The sequence below is a fragment of the Brachionichthys hirsutus genome, chromosome 3, assembly GCF_040956055.1.
Source record: "Brachionichthys hirsutus isolate HB-005 chromosome 3, CSIRO-AGI_Bhir_v1, whole genome shotgun sequence".
Classification (NCBI taxonomy): domain Eukaryota; kingdom Metazoa; phylum Chordata; class Actinopteri; order Lophiiformes; family Brachionichthyidae; genus Brachionichthys; species Brachionichthys hirsutus.
The window spans coordinates 14523234-14546244 of NC_090899.1; the positions used below are offsets into that span (position 1 = coordinate 14523234).

At 43.0% G+C, this 23011-nt stretch overlaps 1 protein-coding gene across 1 annotated transcript in view; it reads left to right on the plus strand.

Annotated features, from left to right (window-relative positions):
• The window catches only part of LOC137917696 (intermembrane lipid transfer protein VPS13B-like), a 303427-nt gene that overhangs the window by 63803 nt on the left and 216613 nt on the right, over positions 1–23011 (plus strand). The window contains exons 17-19 of the mRNA XM_068760421.1: positions 3596–3780; positions 16684–16818; positions 17430–17609. Of these exons, the coding sequence (XP_068616522.1) occupies positions 3596–3780; positions 16684–16818; positions 17430–17609 (500 nt within the window). The remainder of the gene's footprint in view (positions 1–3595; positions 3781–16683; positions 16819–17429; positions 17610–23011) is intronic.

Here is a 23011-nt window from a genome sequence, read left to right on the forward strand (position 1 = left end):
CGGCTTTGCGGGAGGACCTTCTTGGTGTTACCGCTTCATGCAACGCAAACGCCTCTCTATCAGAGCAAGGATGACACTGTCCCAAAAACTGCCAGCGGACTTCCAAGCCAAGGTTGACAGTTTCCGCGCGTTCATTGAAAAGCATGTAAGTGATCACAACGTGACACCGGATCATATTATTAACATGGACGAGGTCCCCCTCACTTTTGACATCCCCATGGGCCGAAGTGTTGCAGAGAAAGGGCAAAAAAGTGTGAATATCGTTACAACTGGTCATGAGAGATCACACTTCACAGTGGTGCTGGCATGTTGTGGAGATGGATCAAAACTGCCACCGATGGTCATTTTCAAACGAAAAACCATGCCAAAAATCCAATCCTCCTCAGTTGAAGTCGCCGTGAACGAGAAAGGGTGGATTGATCAAGAAATGATGAACTTGTGGCTTACAAAGTGCTACAATAAGCGACCGGATGGCTTCTTTAGAGCACGCAAAGCTCTGCTTGTGATGGATAGCATGAGAGCGCACATCACACCACAGTTGAAAAATAAATTAAAAGTTTTAAACTCCATACCTGCCATCATCCCTGGAGGCTTAACCAAAATACTCCAGCCACTTGATATCTCCGTGAATAGGAGCTTTAAGGCAGTTTTGCGTAACCTGTGGGAGCAGTGGATGACGGATGGAGAGCACAGCTTCACGGCAACCGGGAGAATGCGCCATGCAACTTTCCTGGAAGTCATTGAATGGATCGACAAAGCATGGGCTTCAGTGACAACCGAAACCATCCTGTCGGGATTCAGAAAGGCTGGAATAATTGGAACTGCAACTGACGATGAGTCTGATGTAAGCGACGTAGAAGAGGAAGCGGCGTCTTGTCTACCTGCCGAGTTGGCGGAGTTATTCAAAAGTGACACCGAGGATGAAGATTTCCTTGGATTTCGTGATTCCGAGTAAAACCTGATATTTTGGTAAACTTGTTAGCATGTTCTTTGTGCTATATGTTGTTTGGTGTTGGATTTTATCAAATAAATTTTCCCCAAAAATGCGACTTATCCTCCAGTGCGACCTATATATGTTTTTTTCTTCTTAATTATGCATTTTTTGGCTGGTGCGACCTACAATCCGGAGCGACGTATAATCCAAAAAATACGGTATATATATTTTTCTTTTCGTTTTATTTCCGATTTATATTTATTTTTAATTGTGCCATTTTTTGTCCTCCATATGTAGTAACACAGAAAAGCGGTGCTTCCCAGGCGGCTGTTTACCATGTTGCAGCAAGAAGCAGTAACTGTGCCAGCTACTTAATGAAATCCGATGAGTGTCTGGCTGTCCTCACGTTCAACGTTCCTAAAACAGCCTAATGAGTTTCTGCTTCTCATTTAGCTCCAAGATCCAAGTTGCTGTTTGCAGAGAAATGGGCATTATATAATAAAAACAGGTGCATAATTAAAGTTTTAGACAACCACATGCACATGACAGCTCCCCTGAAACGCTATAAACACTTGAATAAGCCAACAAACTTTCATCGCTTGCCAGTCTTCCTATTGAAGTGGCTTTGCAGGCACATTTGCTCTGCATGTGGTACATTGTTGTTGTTCGGTCCACTTCACTTTCTTTTGTTCACCAGCAACATCAAACTATGTGTACACACGCAAGCATGAAAGCATTTGAGCGCCGAAAAACACTCATGAAAATCTCTTTGATTGATGTCTTGCTGTATAGCATGCAACAGTAGTGGCTTCTAATCGTGGAAGGGCACAGTTCACCGTGATGCCATGTGCAACATATGGTTCCAAGGAATGCAAAATTCGCCATATATGTGTGCTCTGAAGATAAACTCATTGACCCTGTCAGATTTGAAGTTTTTCCTGTCTTATTCCCTTTGTTCTTCCTGTAGGTTTACAGCTCTCTTTATCAAACACTCTCACTTTCAGTCTCCTAGTAGACCCCCCACAGCAGAGTTCTGGGCCTGCCTGTGTGCAGCTAACAGCTCATGTCACCCTGGCGAACCACCCAGGAGTAGAATAAAGGGAAAAAATAAGAGACACAGAGCGATGGAGAGGGAGAGAACCAAAGGAGCTAAACGATTGCAGAGCTGCTGAGCGGAGGGAGAGACCCTGTGACATATCCCACCCTATGAACTAGGACCAGACCAAAATGGATGTGTGATTAAATGAACTGTGATGCTCGTTTCTGACGCACCACAACCATCCCTGGAATTAGTCACGGCTCTATTTTCACAGAATGTGCCGCTCAGAGTGCTTCCATTACGATATGTAGTCAAGCAAGCACATGTGCACACATACATGCCCCAAAAAATTAGATGCGTGTCCAGGCAGGGGCAATGCTAGTGATCAAGAACTCAACTGAAGAGGATAAAACAATGGAGGAACCAAACTGCCATGTTTTGAAATGTTTATTTCAGCCTCCTTGGGTGTCTTTTAAATGAAAGGCGGTTTCCTGGCGCTCAATGGGAGGGACATGTACCTCAATGGATGAACACGTGAAAAGAGAGAGAGAGAGCGCGGTGTGAAGGACAGAGATCAGCAGTTGTGATCAAGACAATTCTCAGGAGTGTTTATGTGTATAATGCCAGATTGTGGTTGGTGTATGGTTGGTTGAAGCCATGACTTCACAGCCTGGAGAGAAAAAGAACCATGATTCAGGGATCTGAAGGACTCTTGGGGGGGGGGGGGGGGGGGGTTGAGGCTAGGACAAAGTTGGGAGGGGGGAATTAGCTATGATTAATATTATTCTTTGGATTAGATTGTAGACAAGGAATGGAAGTCAATGAAATGTCCTAACAATAATTGTTGTGTAGATCTCTGTGTGTGTGTGTATTTGTCGGATGATAAATGAGAGCGTGGTCCACTGAGGTTCTGACAGACAGGGGCCTGGAGAACTCCAAATGACTGGTCTGTTACCTCATCCCCCTGAACGCTCATCTCATCAGCTTGTCATACACAAATACACGCTCACACTCACACACTCTCTCACTACACACTCTTGGAGACAGATGAAATGTTAAATGCGTAAAGATTCTTTTCAGGGTCAGGTTTCTGGGCTGTGCATCTCTTCACATAAATCATCGTCACAGTTTTGACGGAGGGTAGAGAGGGGTCTGCGGCAAAGAGGGAAACTACACCTACATGCCAAGTAACTAACGAAAGCTTGGCTCGGACGACGGACTCCGTCAGTTTGTTTTTGGAATGCACTTCTACCTATTTATCTATCAGTGAGCTGGTTTACGGTGATTTGATTTGATGTATTCGTGGAAGTCATGAACCATTTGTTTCCATCGGTTTATATTTCATAAAGTATAGGTTGGCGCTTACATGCAGCTCTCCATTCTTTCATTATCCCCAAGACATAAAAGTCACGGGGGGTATATAGTCATTTATCCCAATCATATCAGCAATCGATTCTTGCTGTTCCAATTATCACACATGAATTAGCCATGAGAGTTATACCTTTTAATGTTTGTGCTCATTTTTTTTCTTCTCCGTGTTGTTTTAAACTTCTCGACTGTGAGGGTCAAAGGTTGTGACTTCGTAACTAACTCTGTCTTTGTCTCATGTACCTATCTTTTAGGAGCAAACGGTCTTGGGTCCCCACCACTGAGTGTATTTTTGAGCTTCCCCACTTCACTATCCAGGCCACAAGAGCCCAGAAGCTACTGTTGCAAGCGATCTGCCAGAGCTGGACCCACAGCATACCCAGCGGAGCCCCATTTATACTCAGTGAAAGCCTCCTCAAAGAAGTGTATAAAGCCCCAGGTAAGCAACACCCTCGACAGTAGACGCATGAAGTCAACTGTACTTGACTTTTCTTTCACAACAAGTTCTCTATACCCGGTTGAATATAATTAAACGTTGAACAGCTCCAGCAGAGAAGAGACAGAAGAGTTGTCGTTTCAATTCATTTGTCTAAAAATGTGATTTCTGTTCTGACAGAAGTGTCACAAGACAAAATAAAAAAATATGCACAGGATGAAAAGTGATAGAACAACAAGCAAGCATTGCACATCTGGGCCCTTTTTAATCTATTATTTATTAGAGTTAATTTGTATTGTAGTTACTGCAGTTATTACACTTTTTTTCTCAAATACCTCTACTCTAATTTTTTGACCAAATATACCGGTATTTTTTCCATTAAATAAAACTTATTTCTCAGTACCAGCTAATTATCCAGAGATCATTTGGAGCTGGTTAAAGCTTCCAGTGATTTGACTCTCATGAAATGTTAACAGCTATGTAATTTGCCCTATTACTAGTCAACCTAAAAGTAGCTATACAAAATAAGAATAGAGTACAAACAGGCTGCAGTCTCTAAATAATGGGTACACGCACATCAAAATCTTAAAAGCAATGAAAACAAGGGCATTAATACAAGACACTTTGACATAAAGGTCATCTTGTTCTTTGCCCAGTGTGGGGTACTGGACCAGCAGCCAAAAGCAAATTAACTCAGGAATGGTTTTACGCTTAATGTTTTACTCTTCTTCATGTCTGAGAATGCCGTACCTTAATGGTCAAAAAATAAATGTTGCCCCTTCCCTGAAAGGAAGTAGAGTCTGAATTCAATAAAACAGTAGCATTTCTCATGACGGTAGCATCTGGACAGTCCTCTGGAGGGCCAGGGATTTTCCAACTCATTAGGATCATGTTGTTCAGTATGTCGTCAACATTCTCCCAACATTCTGTTGCCCAAGCCAGCCAAGCTACCTTTTTCACCGTTGTGTAGCTGCCAAGATTTATGAAACTGGTCTCCGGTGGAGTGAAGTCAAATATTCCTCTCCTCTCACTCTGCCTTTCTGTTGGAATAGGGCTTGAATAGCAACACGGAGAAACATTTACACATCTGGTCTGTGAGCTGGCAGGTTAAAAAAAGAGCACTGAGGAAAGAGTTTGGGGTAGAAAGCAGTAGAGTGAAGGGGAATAGGTGATGTGTTGTGTAAGTATATGTTTTGTGGGGGAAAATCTCTGCAATAATTCCCATGATATAACCAAATATGTTGAGAACTATATTTCTGCTTTTGAAATTGTTGTTTGTCCCTCTCAATCTTTAGTCTGGCAGATTAAGTGCAGAGGAAAAATGGAAAGTCGGCATATGTAAGAAATATATACTCACTGTTGTGGACTACAGCTGATCAACCATAACGTTATAACACCACTGGGGCACGTGAATATCATAGATGACAATCAAATCAAAGAATAGCAGTATTTGGAGTCATGATTGCCCAAGTTCCATTGATGAGTATGGGGAGTGGAGTCTTGCTTGTTTTGTCCAATCCCACAGAAGAGGTACTGTAAATGTTGAAGCAGAATCACAATCGATTTATTCACTATTGTCAGTGAAATGATTCACAAATTATGATTTTTTCTCTGTGCATGAAACATAAAATAACAACAAATGATAAAATGTAAAGTTAATGTAACAAACTCGTGGGTGCGTGGATAGGACATCAAGGGGGACGACGCGGGTGACAGTTTGCCAGCATTTATTTTCCTTAGCAATGCAAAACCATACTCCTGTAGACGACTTAATATATAATGGAAAATAATAGGCACAAGCGACGTTGGCATAAATGACTCGACCTACGAAGAAAATCACAGCAGAGTCTTTTCCCACAATGTACCGTCAGCAGTGCAGAACCGCACTGACAACCACAAGGCGCAGTGCAAAAGGGCACTTCAGCACGGGCAAAATCAGGAACACAAACGCAAGTAAAAATGACACATTGAGATGAAAACTCACAAATTCATAACATATTAAAAAACATGAAAATAATAATGAATAAAGTGCACTTCTATCTCTGTTACAAAAAACACATCCATTGACAAAAATATGGACCTGACTGTTTATGACTGAAATGTGCAGTTTACATTGGCACACACACACACACACTGAATATTGAACATGGCAAACAATAACTGTTCACTTCTGAACATTTCTTTTTCTTGGAATTCCTCCTCCCTTCTATCTTTTTGATGTTGCAGGGTCTTTCAATACTGGAAGGTGTTTCATATCGAGGTCTTGCTGATAGCACAGATGGTCAGTGTCCTTCAAAGGGGGGGGGGGGGGGGGCATTTGGGGATATGATTTAATTCCCTGTCCTAAGAACATGCCACAATCCAGCAATGGGGACTCAACCAAGCTTCGGCAGAAAGCTTTCAGAAATAATTTGTGGTTTCTGATTAAAGCAACAGTCAGAGACTTATAGTCACTGCAGCTGCCTGACTCCGAGCCCTCCGAGTTGAAAGACTTGGAGTTATTGTATCGTGCATTAACCCAGCGAGGGTTCAGTGTTTGGTCTATATCCTCAGGTTTGTCGGTTCCACATTTACTGTAACATTTGCTTTTCCATTTTATTTTCTATGCAGTTTAAATTTTTACAAAATGTATTTTGTCCAACTTTTGTCAGCCTTCTCTGTCCAGTTTTGTTGCTGAATTTAATGCTTCCACACCATCTCACTTTCCTCCCATTTACCCTTTATGCTCGTTTTTTTTTTTTTGTCCTCTTCCCCTGTGATGTTCGACAGCCAGCTCCTCTTCCGTGTACTTTGCTTATACTTCCAGCATGCTTTCGTGGTTTGCAGTAGCAGCCATACTGGTAATAGCAGTGGCAGTAGTAGTGGAGAGTAAGCCAGTAATTCCTGCCCACCGCTGCTTCTGGCCACTGCTAACCTCAGATTCAGTGACACACACGGACCACAGTGGCCTCCCACACACTACCATGTACATTCATGTGTGTGTGCTTTATGTTTGTGTCCATTTTTGGTATCTAGATTTTTGTCTGACAAAGTTTACTAAAGGAAGTAGCATAGACACTTGGAACAGTAATGCATTTAAAGCATCTAGCCCTGCAGAACCGGTTCGCCATAAGTTTCCACCAGTGATGGATTCAGCTTTAATACTGTTACCGCAGCTGGCCTCATAGCTTTGTGGTGGTCTGGACTAGAACATAGGTGGGTGGGTGGGTGGGCGCATGGGGGTCTGGTAGAAGTTGGTTGGTGGTTAACAGACGTGCTCTAGAATGATTGCTGGACGCTATATGAACCGTGACATAATTGTAGCACGACAGATTATGGGGGGAAAGCAAAAGGAAGAGAGAGTGAACAATAGGACGTGAATAATAAAAAGAAATAATAGAACGAAAATGAAAGTTGAAGGGAAACTACAGCAAGAAGTGCACAACGAGATTGAGAATGAGGGGTGGACCTTACACAACTGGCCATTTGTTCTCATAATTGAACCCAGATTAACAGCTATTTAAGTGTCAGGATAGACACACAAACACACACACACACACGTGAAGAGTTGAATTTGCACAGATGGATGCCCAACTCCAGCATTCACAGCTCTTGTATGTTCTCACACACAAAAAAAACCCACCTCGCAGCACAGCATCCCATTTAAGGCAAACGACAGCAAGAATGTTTGGCTACAGGGAGGCTATGCACTCACTGCATAGTGACAAGAAGCATGTTGCTAATAATAGCCCAGGACGCATGCGCTCACTTAAAACAGTATCATTAATAAAACATTCCTGTTTTTACAAGTTTCCCCAGCACATCCAATGGGGGGATGGGGTGGCAGGGAAAACATAGAAAAATACACACTGTTCAAGGTTATGTGAGGGAGACTGATTTCTTATTTCTTTCACACTGATATTTCCCTGGAAACAAATGCAATCTCTTCTAAAGTTTTTTTATGCATTTTTGAGCTACATGAAAAAGGCTGCTCCTGTCATGGCCAGCAGTTCACATCCCTGTGATCTGAGTGCCTGCAGGAGCCACGGGTCAGACGCAAATCCCCCTGTGACGCTGTGCCATAATGCGTGTTGGTGTTAGAGGGGAAACGTGTCTATTATCATATCAGTGCATATCCTCTGTGAGGTCATCTTTGCTATGCTTTGCATTTAATGTTTTGTTCTCTCTCCCTTTCAGCCTCATTGGTGTTTCTCTCTCATTCACTATTGGTTTCCACTGTTTTCCTGTGCAGCTGTTTGACTGGCATGGCCTGTTTTTCTTTTTTTTTTTTTTACTCACAATTGTATTGTCTCTCATCTATTAATCAAGTCAGGCCAAAGGAACATGTAGTTTTGCCCTGTCATATAATGGCCCCACACACCCATGCATGTTATTTAGATAGCCCCGTTCCACAGTCACAGAATGAAAAAATAAAATAAAAAATGAAGGGCATAAACCTTTCATGGTCTGCGGTTGTTACAAATGTCAGGAAAGAGATGGGAAGCATAATGAAAACCCTGAGATGTCTGTTGTTGCGTGGCCTGGCCCCTCCATCAAGTACCCACACTTCTTTGAAGAAGTAACCTATTGGTTTGAGAGAAATTTCTGCCTGTCTACTTGTCTGTTTCACGGATTGACATCAGGGCTGGGGGAAAAAAAGCAGGCGGGAAGGGACAGGAAAAGGACTTTTCATCCATATGCAACCTTATTTCTGACATTAAAAACACGTTGTGTCAGCATCAGAGAACCAATAAATAAATCTTGGATGGAATTTGAGACTGTTCTTGTCAGTGAAAACTTCAATGAGCCACAGACTTCCCTTGCTCCACTCCTGGCAGATGGTAATGGTGTTTTAAGTCAATCCAGACTCCAGCCTTTCTATTTTCCTTTGTGTTCCTGCTGTTCTCTGCTCTTTGTCTGTCGCTTACTTCACTCCAGAACTAATGAGAGAAACCAGTGGATTCAATGCAAAACAGAAGATTGTTGTTGGCTGTTGTCTCACAATTGGACATCAGATTACATGGATATTTATAGTATGCTAAATGGGATGATAGGAACATCAAGTGCCTGAGGTCTGCTCTTTTGTCAAACAACATTGAAAGTCGACTTGAGATTTCCGCCAACAATGGTTTGCATATGCAGGCAGAAGTAAAAGTAAAGAGACCTCCATATGAACAGACAGTCATCAAGGGATATCAGGCGTGTCATTTTCCACCATGATTCTCTATCCATCATTCCCACTTTTCTTCGCACTGTCTGCTGGCTTCTGACATGAAATGATATTTAAAAGAAATCAGAAGTCAGCCGAGAGTGTGCCAAGGATTTTTGCTCCACATTTGTTTGAATAGCAGCCCGCTTTTCTGTCATGGGTAATAAGATGTGATTCCAGACATGGACGATCCCAGGCCAGGATCTAAGAAGCTGCACTTTCATGTACAATTTTGTTTTTTTTGTCCATAGAAATTAATCATTGACAATTTCTCAAAGGCGTCTTTCCACTTACCGCTAAATCCAGCGTAGCGTTGGAGCAGCGCAGAATTTAAATAGGTAGATGATCTCAGAGATCTATTCTGCTGCTCAGAAACCTGGCTGGTTGTTGCTCTGAGAATAGGGCAGTGCATTTAGTTAACTGGCCAGGTTTGGGAAGAGCTGAAATTTGTTTAGATTTAAGGTTTCATCAGTTAGAGCAGGATTTCTCTCCTTCCTCTGTCCCCTATGGAGATTAAACTAAAGCAGGTTTGGTTTATATGCTTGGATTGTGATTAAGTATTGACTTAGAAAGACTTAAAACCTCCCTATAATGGGTCATAAGTCAGCAATGCTTTTAAATTGAATTGAATTGAAGTCAGTGAGTGTAATTGCAATTAGGTATAAATAGTTGGATTGACAAATAACATAAATTGGGACATTTTAATAAATAAATGAAACAACCATTCATTAATTAACAGCAAAACAAAGTAACTCAGTCTCTTAAATGTATTTAAAAATGAATTGGGTGAATAATATAATTCATAAGGGAGACATTATTCTCAATCATCTGTAGGAAAGTTCATTTTGAAGTAATTTAGTGGATGAATGACATTTAAAATCTTAACAAAGCTAAGCAGCATAACCAAGATGTAAAACAAACATTCACTGTATGCAGTATGATCAGTAATGTAGAAGACATCTTTAAAAGCCCTGAATCAAGAACAGCCCCAAATAAATCTGTTTGTCTTTATGTCATCTGGTCGTTTCTGCAGCGCTTGCTCCCTGCTGTGAGCCAGCCATTCCAGCTAAGGCTGGTGGCTAGTGTCGACTGAGCGCATAACTCCGTGTCACAAGGACATAAATTTCCACTGTTTCAACTCCCATTGAAGTGCTTCAGCGGCACCGAAGCCTCGGCCTCGTTCTTGGCTACCGCCACACGCAAGTCGCAGTCGGCCACTGCAAAGCTCAGACATAAATATTAATCGCGGCGGATAAACAAGAGGTGGTTTCTCTTTGATTCTCTTCGTCAAGTAAAGGAGAGGGAAACCTGAGAAAACGAAAGACGCACACGCTACGTAGTCAGAGGGATCTTAAGAATCAGAGAAGCCAGCCAGAGTAACATTTCGGCGATGGATGCGCTGGTTTAGCATCGTTAGCTGTGGTCTGTAGTTTTGGGCATCTCCCTCATTGGTGGAACCACACTGGCATTCAACCCTGGTGGCTGCTTCAAAGCCAGAAGGCTCTTGCTTCTTCTGCTAACATAATTTGACAGGGCAGCATTAAGACTGAGGATATGGGAGATTGAGAGGCAGGCCCTCTCATCCAAAACCGTGTTTTAATGGCCGATCTGACCACCAGCTAATAACCCCCTTACAAGTTTCAGGGTGGCAATCCTTTATGTCACAACACATGCTTCTCTGTTACTTTTTTTAATTCTCTTTTTGCTGTTCTCCATTGTTCACTTGTTTTATAACTCCTTCACACACAGTTTTGCGCTGCACACTGACCACTTTTGCCATCTTTTAAACCTCACCGCCGAGAACCATTAGTGTTGTCCAAATTGCTTCCGCCTGAAGACTCCTTAATTGTGGTAATTCAGTGGCAGAGAACCACATTTTTTTTATAATGTTCGGGGAACATGTGTCACTGCTTTAGTGGGCAGACGGAAAGGCAGACACCTGGAGGGGATGCAATCATGGAAATTATACCCCCAGCCGCTGCTACCACCAGCACTTACAGCCTGTCACTGTCTTTAGACCATGAGTGCCACTCACATACCTGTCCCTGAACCGTCGACTCGGTGTTCTGGAAACAGCTTGTCTGGCCTGCCGTAGAAGTTTCTGTCTGTCCTCAAACAACAACATTGTCAGGGTTCTTTGGTGCACATTCTGTCCCATCCTTGCCTCTGAACGACGGAGCCTTTTTGAGGACTTTTTTTCTTTAGCATCACAGAAAGGAGCATCCTTAGTCGGCATGACGATACTATCAACCGTTATCAAATGGTTACCTTTGGAATGATCCATTTCCAGTTGTTGTCCCTGAAGCAGCATCGCATTTGTAGACATGTGTTTGTACCATATTCATTTGTGTCTTTTTTGATCAAGGTTAGCAATTTGTCACATTTTGTTGAAGTAAGTTTGACAGTGTTCAAGCTTTTATGGAAGCAGGTTCGCACAATAATAGAATATTTGTGCGCCATTGGGTGAAAAAAAATATGTTTCTGCTACATGACATTTTCTGGTAAGAAGTACTTAAAGCATTTTCCATGAAATTATCACGCTAAAGGGACTGATTATAAATATTTGATCCACTCTAAAGTTACTTTTAAGATTACTTTATGTTTCCACTGTCTCAAGAATCATTTTCTCCAAGAAACAAAAAGAAAAGACATTTCTTTGAAAGCAGAAGCTCTCCCCATCAGACAAGCATTTGCATCCTACCAAAGCTGCGCCATCCTCTGCTTCAGCTATAGGACTAATCAATACTGGTTTACAGGTTCTATTTTCCTGTCCCACTCTCTACTACATCAGTCTGTAGTTTTGTTGTGTGTCAGTACTGGGCCTGGAGCCAACAGGCCTCCTGCTCCTACTTACTGGTTCTATTTCAGCATCATCTGATTTAGAAGAGACAGTTATTGTTTCTGCATCAGCACTTAATGGCTCAGCTGACTGCTTTCTGTTTCCCCTTGTCTATGTCTACCTCTTTTTCTGTCAGGCCTCTAGCTGCTGTTGGCCCATTGCCAGACTTGGAACGTTTGGTTTTAAAGGTCTGTCTGTCTGTCTGTCTTTTTCTTCTGTCCTTTATGGCATGAATGAATAAATGCAGAATTTGTTTGCCCATTGCAGGAGCTCTTGCATCATGACCATATTGTGATTCTGAGAAGTGAGATATATTGGACAAAGCAATAGTAAACAAACTAACTAATGGGCAGTTCGTCATTTTGAAGCAAACGTTTCAAAGTATTCTTTTCCTTTCCCATGCATTGGATTATAACAAAGATTATTAACCTAATTTACTTTACACTCTAATTGTAGAATCTGAGCAAGTAAGTGAGGAAAAGCTAACAAATGGCTCCATGTGTAAAAATGTCTTTATTCTCTGTAATTATGCATGCAAATATGCACAGTACAGACACACACAGCAAAATTACATTTACACCTATAGTGGGCCCCTGCAAACAATCCAAAGACACACATATATACGTAGTGTGGGGAAAATGTTGCTTCTCGCCACACTGTCGGTATATGTAGTGAACAAAAAATTATTCACATTTTAATTGAATGTCTTGAGGTACGGTATTCAACTGCTATTGACAGATATTGTCAGTCAATAGCAGACAAAGAATTGTTATTCCCATAATCAATATCCTCACACTTTGAAGGTTATAATTTGGCTCATCTGTAAACGCAATAGCTTCTTGCAACATTGAAGGCTTCTAAGTGGAATGTCTTACCTGCTTTAATAAGTATTATAAGGAAAATGAATTTTCTTTTTGGGTCAATATTGCAGTATCTTGTGAATCGAGGCGAAGCACGGAGCTCCTCTTTTTGAAATGTAATTTCAGCTGCTCCAACATGAGAGGCATGCAACGTTCCCAAACCATTCCTCAAAGCAGTGAGAGCAGGACATGTTGGAATGTGTAAAACATGGCTTTTAAGTCTGCAGATGTGCAGCACACACATCCACCCACAGACATGTGCATGCGGAACTGTTGAGGTATGCAGAAGGAAAAAGAGTAGCGTCCACATCCCACACTACCCCTCCATCGATGCGTGCTTTCTCTTTTTACTTCAGTATTTCTTTATTGACTATCCATCTTTCCTTCCCTCTGAATTTTCCACACTCTGCTCCGGACTCTGCTCCAGCTGCCCGTGGTTGCCCGAACAGTGTTTGATGGAGTGCCGTAGCCTCTGGCCTTTAGCTGTGTGTTTATGTACTTCTTGCACCTGCCCCTTACTAGAGCAGTAACAGCACGGCACACACACACACACACAAACACATACATACATATATCGGACACACTAATGTGTCTTGCAAAGTGAATACCACCCTTTTCTACCAACCACTGTGCTTTTCCTCTTCCTGTGTACCTCACTTTTTATAGTCTAACAGCTGTACAAATCATTGTCCAGAACCCCCCCCCCCCCACACACACATACTCAACAACCCCCACACCCCCAGCAGGTGCATGTTGCCCTGTTGGACATTTACATGGGCAAAGGGGGATAGGGTTTAGTGATACCCCCAGAGACATTTATCAAAGAACAAAAAGTGGACAGAATGACCCTTGTCATGATCCAGATTGACTTGCTCTTTTAATGGCTCCAGATTTTCCAGAAATAGTGAAGCACTTAAAGGAAAAGTCAGTGTCTGTGGAGGCCAACTGCCTCACTGGTGCAATAACTTACTTCAGTAAGGTGACTGGTTTGACATCCATTCTTTGCGATAGTCTGTTCTTTTATTATTAGCTGTTTCAAGAAAGGGAAGCCATGCTGTGTGCAATGCCTTTCATTTTTCGGGGTATACCCTGGACAAGCCGCCAGTTCATTGCAGGGCCACACACAATCATTCACACAGACACACACCTACGGACAATTTAGTGTAGCCAATTGGTCTGATTTTGCATGTTTTTGGTGTTGGGAGGAACCCGGAGAGAACCCACCCAGACACGGGGAGAACATGCAAACTCCTCACTGAAAGGCCGCAAGTCGGATTTGAACCTGTGACCTTCTAGCTGTGAGGCAACAGCGCCACCGTCACAGATATGACAATTTCCAAAATGTTGAGACATTTGTTTCAATTCAATTTCTGAAATGAAATACAAAACCATTGCGATGCGTTTGAGTACACCATGAGGAGAAACGGTCTTGCCTTTATGCTTCCATGATCTTTAAACAAACACACTTGGCAACACATGGGTGTTAATCGGAATCAGAATACTTTTATTGATCCCAGAGGGGTGTTCTATTGGAAACAGTGCTCCACTCAACACAACTTAGAAAGAAGGAATGAAGACTATGCACATAGATCATAGATCAGTTCTATATAATAGAAGGTTTACAATGATGCATTGTGTATTGTTATTGCCACAGATGGGGGGTCTCAGTCGGTACATGTGCTCCTGTGATGTACCAGGAGTTGATGGAGGGGGGTGGGTGTAGTTTCTGAAGCATCCTTCTCTCCATCGCTGTCTCTAAGGAGTCCAGTTTCACCCCCACAGCATCACCTGCTTTACACCTCATTTATCCCTTTGACCTGGAATACAGTAACGATAAAAACGATGCAAGTTATTACCAGTATGCTAAAATATATTTTGATGTACTGCATATTAATTCATCATGCTCTAGTTCTAGACTCGTTCTTGGGCTACAGGATGAAATAAATCTCGCTACCCAGTTCCCCACTTCATGTTGCACACAGACAGGGGATGTCGATAGAGAAGCAGGGCACCAAATCCACAGACACAAGGAACACTTCTGTGTGACCCACAGAAGTATTAAGCACCGGTAGCAGGAAGGGAGACAGAGGGAGGGTTATTAACGTTCCCATCTTCCATATGGGCTGATGGAGGGCCTCTCAGACAGCAGGTGAAGAGGTTGCTGGGTAATTTGTCTGGAAGAGGGAGAGGAGGGAAGTCAGTGGTTAGGGATTTTAGCAATTGGCAGTAATTCCCTTGGTTAAATATGCTTTGCGTATGCCTGTACATGACTCCAGCCTGTATCAACATTGCCGGCTGTTTTGCATTAAAACTACTGTTTAACTAAGATTATTGCAATAAAGTTTTGCAAACAGAAATCTGCTAGGTTTGGCATAAAGCAGCCTCACAAAGTTATCTGGGTTCGGAGCATTACAGCTTTTTGGATTCAAAGGTGACAAGCGGTGAAAGGGAGAAAAGAAAACTGAGCCAGAAACAGGTGAGGGAGTTGTATAATGAGAACTTCAAGAAGAAAGGTCAGAGAGGAAGTCGACGGACGGAGATGAAATGACAGCCGTTGTGTTTCTAGGAGTTGATTCTTCCCAATAGCTTCAGGAGCTGCTACCAAATAATGGCCTGCTGTGCGTTCATTACTCTGCTCGTCAGTGCTGTGATAATAAAGCCGAACTTACTTCCTGATGCGCATTAAATTCCTCCTATCCAGCCCATCTCATCTGAATCCAAACACGTTCTATGCATGCATGGGTAAATGCTGCATTTACTTTTCTTCTCCGCTGCCTGCGCTGCCTTGACACATAAAAGCCTCAAAGAGTTGTAAAGTCACTCACAAAGTGCTACTTGTAGGAAATTAAGTGCAATCACTGTAAGAGAGGATTATTCTGGGAAGTAGAGCCTTATTGGAACAGGTGATGTAAGAATTTAATGTGATTCCCCCGGACTGTTCCAGCTCACTGGAAGAATGTAGCATGTGATGGATGGATCCTCCTCTCCTCTCTCAACAGGCGGTTTGACACACAACTCCCTAAACTCCACGGTATCTTTAAGCCAGCCAGCTTTTTCCTCCCTCCTCTTCCTCCTGTTATGTGTTTGAAATAGCCTCTCATCATAAAAATAACATTGACATATCCTAATGGCAAGTGTGTAATCCTTACCACAGTGCAAATGGTTTCATTTTGGAAAGATGGCAGATAGACGATTCTTCCTCCACTAGGCTGCCATTAAGAGAAATAATCATAGAGGGAAGAGCACTTGAGACTTCTGTGATGTAATGCTGGTGTTAGGTGAGTTGCAGTCGACACTAAGCTGGATACCAGCGCGACTGTGTTAGATATTGTGTTGGAAAGCTATGTCCGTTACTCATATTTCTAATAGTCCCTGTTATTTGACTGAAAATGTTGGTCATGTACCGGTAACTCAGTAGATTTACTGGGAGCTTGTTAAACAGTTCAGACAAGCACAGGGGCTTTTTATCTCCTTTAATATCCTTTCTGTGCACCTTTTTTAAAACAATATGGCTGCGATGTCGGGTTCTTACTGCTGGATGGCCAAACTCCCATTGGTACACAGTACTAAATCTAAGAGGAAGATTTTAGATCCTGTCAGCTTGAAGTCACAGATAAAAAAACACACATAAACTTGACTGGGGATTAAAGTCATATGCTAAAGTCGGCGTATCACACCTTGTTTGTTATTTAAATTGTAGCTTTTGGGGACTGTTATTTTATGTTTTAGCAAACATTTACAGCTCATATATATATATCACAGATATTCTTCACACTATGAGACACCAGCCGTTTGACCTTGGAAACTGAGTTCATTCCACAGATCCCTGCTGAGGCACTCTACCTGCTGTCGGTCACACCTGTCCTCAAAAGCAGAAATGCGAGAGAGAGGGGAAAGAAAGGGATCGGGAGCAATTAAAGGCCAGACAAGTGTTAAACTGAGCTACGGCAGCAGCGATTAAACCTGCCGGACTTCACTTCATTTTCACTTCTCTTTTTTTCTTGTCCTTTTTTTATTAGGTGTGAAGTCTCCGGGCCCTTCACCGACTCTTGAGGGTTCAGTCCAAAACCTGGAGCTGAAGTTCTGCAGCCGTGCAATGGTGAAATGTGCCTCGGGAACCGTGGGAGCTGTAAAGGTTTGCGCCAGGACCCCAGGTGTGTGCAGCTGTGCCCTGTTAAAACTTTACTGCCTGTGTAGGAGGCAGTCAGCGAGACCAACTAGTCTCCTCTTTTACTTTCTTTAACCTGCGGGTTTGCACTCTCCTCGCTCCTTTTCTTTCTGCTGCTCAGTCTTTATCTAGATTTCTGTCCAGCTGTGTGTTTCAGTTGCCGTTGTCTCCTGGGGCGCCGTCTTTGGGCCGTGGCCACGTCTTTGATGGCTGGGATGTTAGTAAAGCTAGTGTCATAACATAGAGTTCACAGAGGTCAAACTGGACACGTGATTTGGTCGGGCAGATAAAACGTTTTGCAGCTGTCGGTACAGAAAAGCCGAGAAAAAGGATGTGCAAATAATAACTGTACATATATAATGAATCTATAGAGATTAGGTACAATTTATCACACACGGAGTGATAATATTTACTGGTTGCTCCCCATGGACTTCATTTTCATGGTACTGAACATACCTTTTGTCAATTCCATTTAATGAATGAATGTTTTTATTTTAAACCCAACTCTTGCTTTATAATTTCTTCTTGTCTGTATTCCTGAAGGAGACTTTCTCTCTTGAATCTGCAACGTATTTGCGTTTTACATTTTTCTATCAGGCACTGGAGATGGGGTCAAGGAGAAGCTGATTCCTCTGATCCAGGGACCGTCTGACACAAAGGAACTCTACATGAGCCGATGGCTTAATGAGAGCCGCAAGCCGGAGTCTCTGCTGGCCCCCGACCTGCTGGCCTTTTCCGTTCAGATCCCTCAGCAAGGAGACGATTGCAGGAACTCAGGTAGCTCTCCTCTCCTCTCCTCTTCCTCCTCCTCCTCCTCCTCTTTCATTTAAGTATTTTTCACTCAAGCGTTCTTGAATCAGGGCTGGCAACATGACTTCTCTGAACACCATTTAGTTTCTGTCAGCGCTGGACTCTAACCACTACCTACTGTAGGTTTTACTGTACAGGATGCACCGACACCGGGTTACGGTTTCTGATGGCGTCCTCCATAGGGTGTCGGTGTCGGTGTGAGTGTGCATGTGTGTTTGGGTTTATTCAGGTGTCCTTCCAAAGGTCTGAGTTCAAATCACCAAGTGCTGTAGTGCTTGATTTCGTCAGCTTGATACTTGATGACTACAACTCTGTGCATCTCATGTATGAACGGCACGAACCAGATGTGCAGCATGGTCTTCAGGGTTCTCTTATGCAGAAACTAACCCCTGTAAAGGGCACATCATTATCATTATGTAATTGCTAAGCTTCCCTTCCCTCTTGCAATGGCAACTCGTCGTGCTGTGTAGTAGCACTGCTGGGCCATCCAGGATGGATTGAAAGATTTAACACTGATGCACTTGACAGTCTTTCAAGTTTCCAAAAGGCCACAGAACGTGTTTACCAAAGTACGTTTTGAGCTGTTATCCTGCCGTTCCTTCCCAAATAGCAGATACAAGAGAAGACAACGCAACACACCTGTAGTATTTGTTGTATACATTGCCTACAGAGTCACAGCTTTGCATCGCTTTGTAATGCAGAGCTGCAGCAGAGATTCATTGTGTGGCCTTGACTCGCACAAACCCCCCAAACCAGGCTCTGAATCATATCAGGCCCCGGGGCCTTAAACATGTCAGCGCTGAGATGGCGATAGAGCCGGCCTCAGGTGGTTTCAGACTATAAGGAAAAGATACAACTGTATGTTAGGGTGCAGTCAAATAAGTAGATAAGTATGTTTTATAGGCAGCGGATCAGGGAAGTCATCCCGATCCAGGGATTCCTGTTCTGTTTGAATGTCACCCAGTCAATCACTGTCCCATTGCCTGGGAAGCCATTGCTATAAATTGAAACGTAAAGCAGGGGAAAGCTTGCATTTCGTAGGTGAGGCTCACCGTTTGATAAATGTGAGGACTACCTTTCACTACGCTTCTTCAGTGACATTATCTTCATTCATCTGACAAATTCTAGGAAAGGTTAGCAGGACTAAAAGTATTGTGTATGTTATGTAAAAATGTTTTACACACACACACACACCAACAATCAGCCTATGAATCTGCTATCGGCTTTTTCCAGCTGCAAACTATCATTATGATATCAGCCTTTAAGAATCCACTATCGGTCAACCTCTAGATTCTATTTAGTGCACAGTCTCAGACTATTACTTTGATTTAGAGAGCATATTATTTCAGCAAAGCAATAGCTCATAAAGACAGTACATATTTTGGAATATTAAAACCTGATATGAACACAAACCAGAAGGAAGCGAAACAATGGGGATTGAGAAAGAAGATGAAGGTGAAAGGGGGGGGGGGGGAGCTGACTCCCAGAAGCACTGGCTATATCTCCAGCAGATGTTGCGCAGCGGAGGCCCTCACTCCTTCTCATCGCTGCCTCGGTCCTCTGTACTCCCTCCCCCTCGTGTGCTTGACGTTCTTTTGTTTCGAGCTACTTTCTTTTCTCTCTCTTTTGTCTCTTAAATCTTTGAGTATCTTCTAATCTTACTAATCTGAAATAGTCAAGCATAAATCTCTATTCCTTTAATTCTTGGAGGTCTGGCAAGATCTTAATTTCTCTTTGACTGATGGTGCAAGCAAACAAATCAATTTGACAAAAAGCCTGTTTTGCATTTTAATTTTTTTTAACACTGCAAATTTGATCACAAAGTGCTGTCAAAGTGTCGACGCTTTCACTCTTTCCGTCGCTCTCAGATACACATGCATGCACGCATGCGCACGCACACGCACACGCACACATGCACACAATATTTCTGCCAGAAATGTCACTTTTATCTGCAATATACATGTCAGTATAGTCACAGCTGGAGACAGCAGCATGGTTTGACGGTAACAATTTCACCAGACTGGAACATTTCTCTCAACGTGTGTGTGTGTGTGTTTGTGTGTGCGTGTGTGCACGCACACGCGTTGTGGTGCTTTGTGCTCAAAAATTAAGTGGAAAAAAGTGAGCCGAGTTAACGCTATATGTCAGTTATTGTGCTACAGGAAGAGCTTTCAAAGTCAGGTTGTGTGTGCGCAGGCATCTCGGGTGTGTAATTGTAGGGTCTGTGTTTCGTATGGTGGTTGGGTTTACATCAAAGCTGTTGGTCTGTCCATATGTCCCGTGTCCCTGCTGTCATCCAGAGGGTGACTGGGAGCCTGTTAGAACAGTGTTAATAGAATGATGGATGCAACACCTCATTCAGCCAGAGATGAAAGGTGAAGTTGCACCACTCTAAATGGGCTGCACCTTTTGCTCCCAAAGGGCCAACCGAGGGTAAACATTCCATCATATATCTAGAAGTGGTCTCGTGTAGAGTTTGGATTTTATTCGTATTTATTTTGGTACTTACTCTGGGGTTTTTGGTCGGGAGCACCAGACAAAGTACAGCCATCCTGTCATATCTGCCTAACAAATTCTCAAAGCTCAAAATTGAAGGGCAAATGGGGAAAGTCTATCGTACGTTCGTATGGGTGTACTTTATTTTCTGCTTGTAGCGTACGGTATTGACCGCAGCTGATTAGAACTTGAGCGATGTCTTGCCTTCTTTGTTTTCCCGATGTCATGTATGTGTGATTCCTGTGTTGTCTCATGACTTAGAGGATGTGACAGGCTCTGGAAATTGCCAGCACTTTCCATATGGATATCTTAATTCCTCCCAGAAGGTATGCCCTCCATATATTATTATTTTTTCCCTTTTTCGAGCTCAGAAAGGCCCGTGTCTTTGAGATCTCTTCTTGTATGTTATATATTTGTTCTAATAGACAGCTAAATCCTGTACTAATGTCTAACCTTGTAAATCTCCTCGCACGCCAGAGTTCTTTTGTCTTGGCCCCTATCTGGGACACCAAGGAGATAAGTCCCTTTAAAATATTGCCAGACACATCTGTTTTATTTTAATTGTTTGCTAGTGAAACAAAATAAGTGTTGATTTGGGTGGCTAAGCGTGGAGGGTCGAGACTCCCAACTCTGCAAATCCAGATTAATGTGTTTTCTTTTATCAGAGTCGAGGTTGGAATGTTCTAATAAATTAAGTACAATTAAAGGCATGGTTTTGAAAACAGAACAACCGAGCAGCTCGGCTTAGATTCATACTTTTTTTTTTTTGCAGATCCAGACACATCCAGTAAATTCGTACGTTGTCATGTTGAATACCAAATGATTTCTCCTAATTGAACAGGAGGGCCTAAAATAATCAGATTTTTTTGGGGAAGTTGCAGAAGTACGGTTGTGGCCGCAAACTTTCCACTTTTTTATTTTCATTTGTCTCCGTCTACGTGAACATTACGTGTTCTGTTATGATAAAATGAATACCGAGCATCAATGTTATTATTGAATAACGCGGGGGGGGGCTCCAAAAGTGAGTGAACTTGAAGAAAGCGAGACAGCTATCGGAGGTGTCGCGCTCGTGAAGCTCATTCGATGATGTAGTTGCTTTTAAGTTGAAGCAGCCAGCAATGCAGGTTGGCAGGCTAGATCAGAAGGGCACAGGTTAGTCTTCCACATGGACCCAGTTGAGAGCCAGGGAAATGTCATCCTTCCCTAGCACACACTGGGAATGATGCCTGTATTCCTCGACTAGTATTAGATCTATAAATTATTTGTGGATTTAATTAGAGTAGAACAGAATCACTCGGACCAACATTCCCTGGCCATGTCGTTCAGAATGACCTTCAGTGATACAGTGAGTGTAAATTATCAGCGCTCCTCCAGAGACAACCTAATCATTTTGATCCCTGGACAGTGGCTGGCTGACTAGCATCTCTGGCTTGTACTTGGGCTTGTCACCAGTGATGGATGGGAACGGCTAAGAGGGGCCTCGGACGGGGCTAGTGTGAGCGAGCACATGTCTGCAGGGTCTGAGAAGCCAGGGTTTATGCTGAATATCATGGTGAGCGGCAGCTTGCAGGTGTCCCTTCCACCCCACTTTCCACCACCCTGGTTTGCAGCAGGAGGGACCAACGAGTCGGGTGGGCTTTATGATCATAGGGAAGACTAAAAGAGAGTGAGAGAGAGAGCGAAAGAGAGAGGGAGAGTGAGGGATAGCATGTGTTTTCCCCAGGCACGCCAGCAGCTGCGAGACAATGATTTATGCTTTTCTCAGAACTCCGGGATCTGAAAATGTTACATTTAATCAAGCTTACTGAGAGGAGAGCAAATGTTAAAGATGTTCCCTATAAAGCCCTCCAGTTTTGATCTCTTTACCATGCCATGGGAGCTTTGGGTATAGGGGAACAAAGTGATCTTTAATCTTAATTTAAACATATTGGAGGGAATTATGAAAGCTACGTGGAATTAATCCTGGGAGAATTCCCTCCTCACAGTAATACCTAACATATTTAGTTCTCTAATAGATATTAAAGCTGTTTCCCCCCCAATTACTGTTTTTATACTAGACAGAAGGAAGGAAGACAACGTTTCAGTGTTTAAAGTATGCACTTCAGCTTCGGCCTAATTGTTTTAAGTGTAATGCATTTAATACATGCATACGGTGAAGCATCCATAGACGTGTGTGTGTGTGAGTGCCGGCATGTAGTTGTGCATGTGTGCGGACTAAGGTAGGAGCTCTGTTCCCGGCGCTCTGGAGCAGGTGGGATCTTGCGCTGCTCAGAGCCTGTAGTCCCAGAGACTAACGAGAACAGGTGGGATCGAAGCGCCACCTGACTTTGATCTGATGATTTCACACCAACGCACACATGCACGATACTCACTTCATAGTCCATGCACCGTACACACGCATGCACACAAGGAGACCCGTCACACATGCTGTCCTTGCCTCCTCTTTGAAGCTGCAGCCTTTGAATGGGTTGCACTGACACTGTAGATGGGGTGTGAATTTTGGGATCTCCCCTGGTAGCCTCCTACATTACAATCTTTCAAAGGCTCGTCGTACTTTCGCATGTCCATCTATTAAGCCCCCCCCCCCCCCTCCTGTGCATGTGCTCGCTCACTCCATTGAGTGTTAAATCAACAGTCTGGCTGCGGCTGGGGCTCGATGGCTTTAAGCTGCTGATCTGAACTTTCTCAGGCTGATAAACCTGTAGAGATCTTTGGACCTGACGCAGGAGACGTGCATACTGAATGTCCGAACTACTTCTCCAGCATTTTAACCATGTTGACTAAAAGAGTCCGCACTCCAATCTGAATTAATGTTGGTGCACAAAGCGAGGCCACATGAGGTGCTCCCATTGTTTGTTTGTTTAAACGGCCTG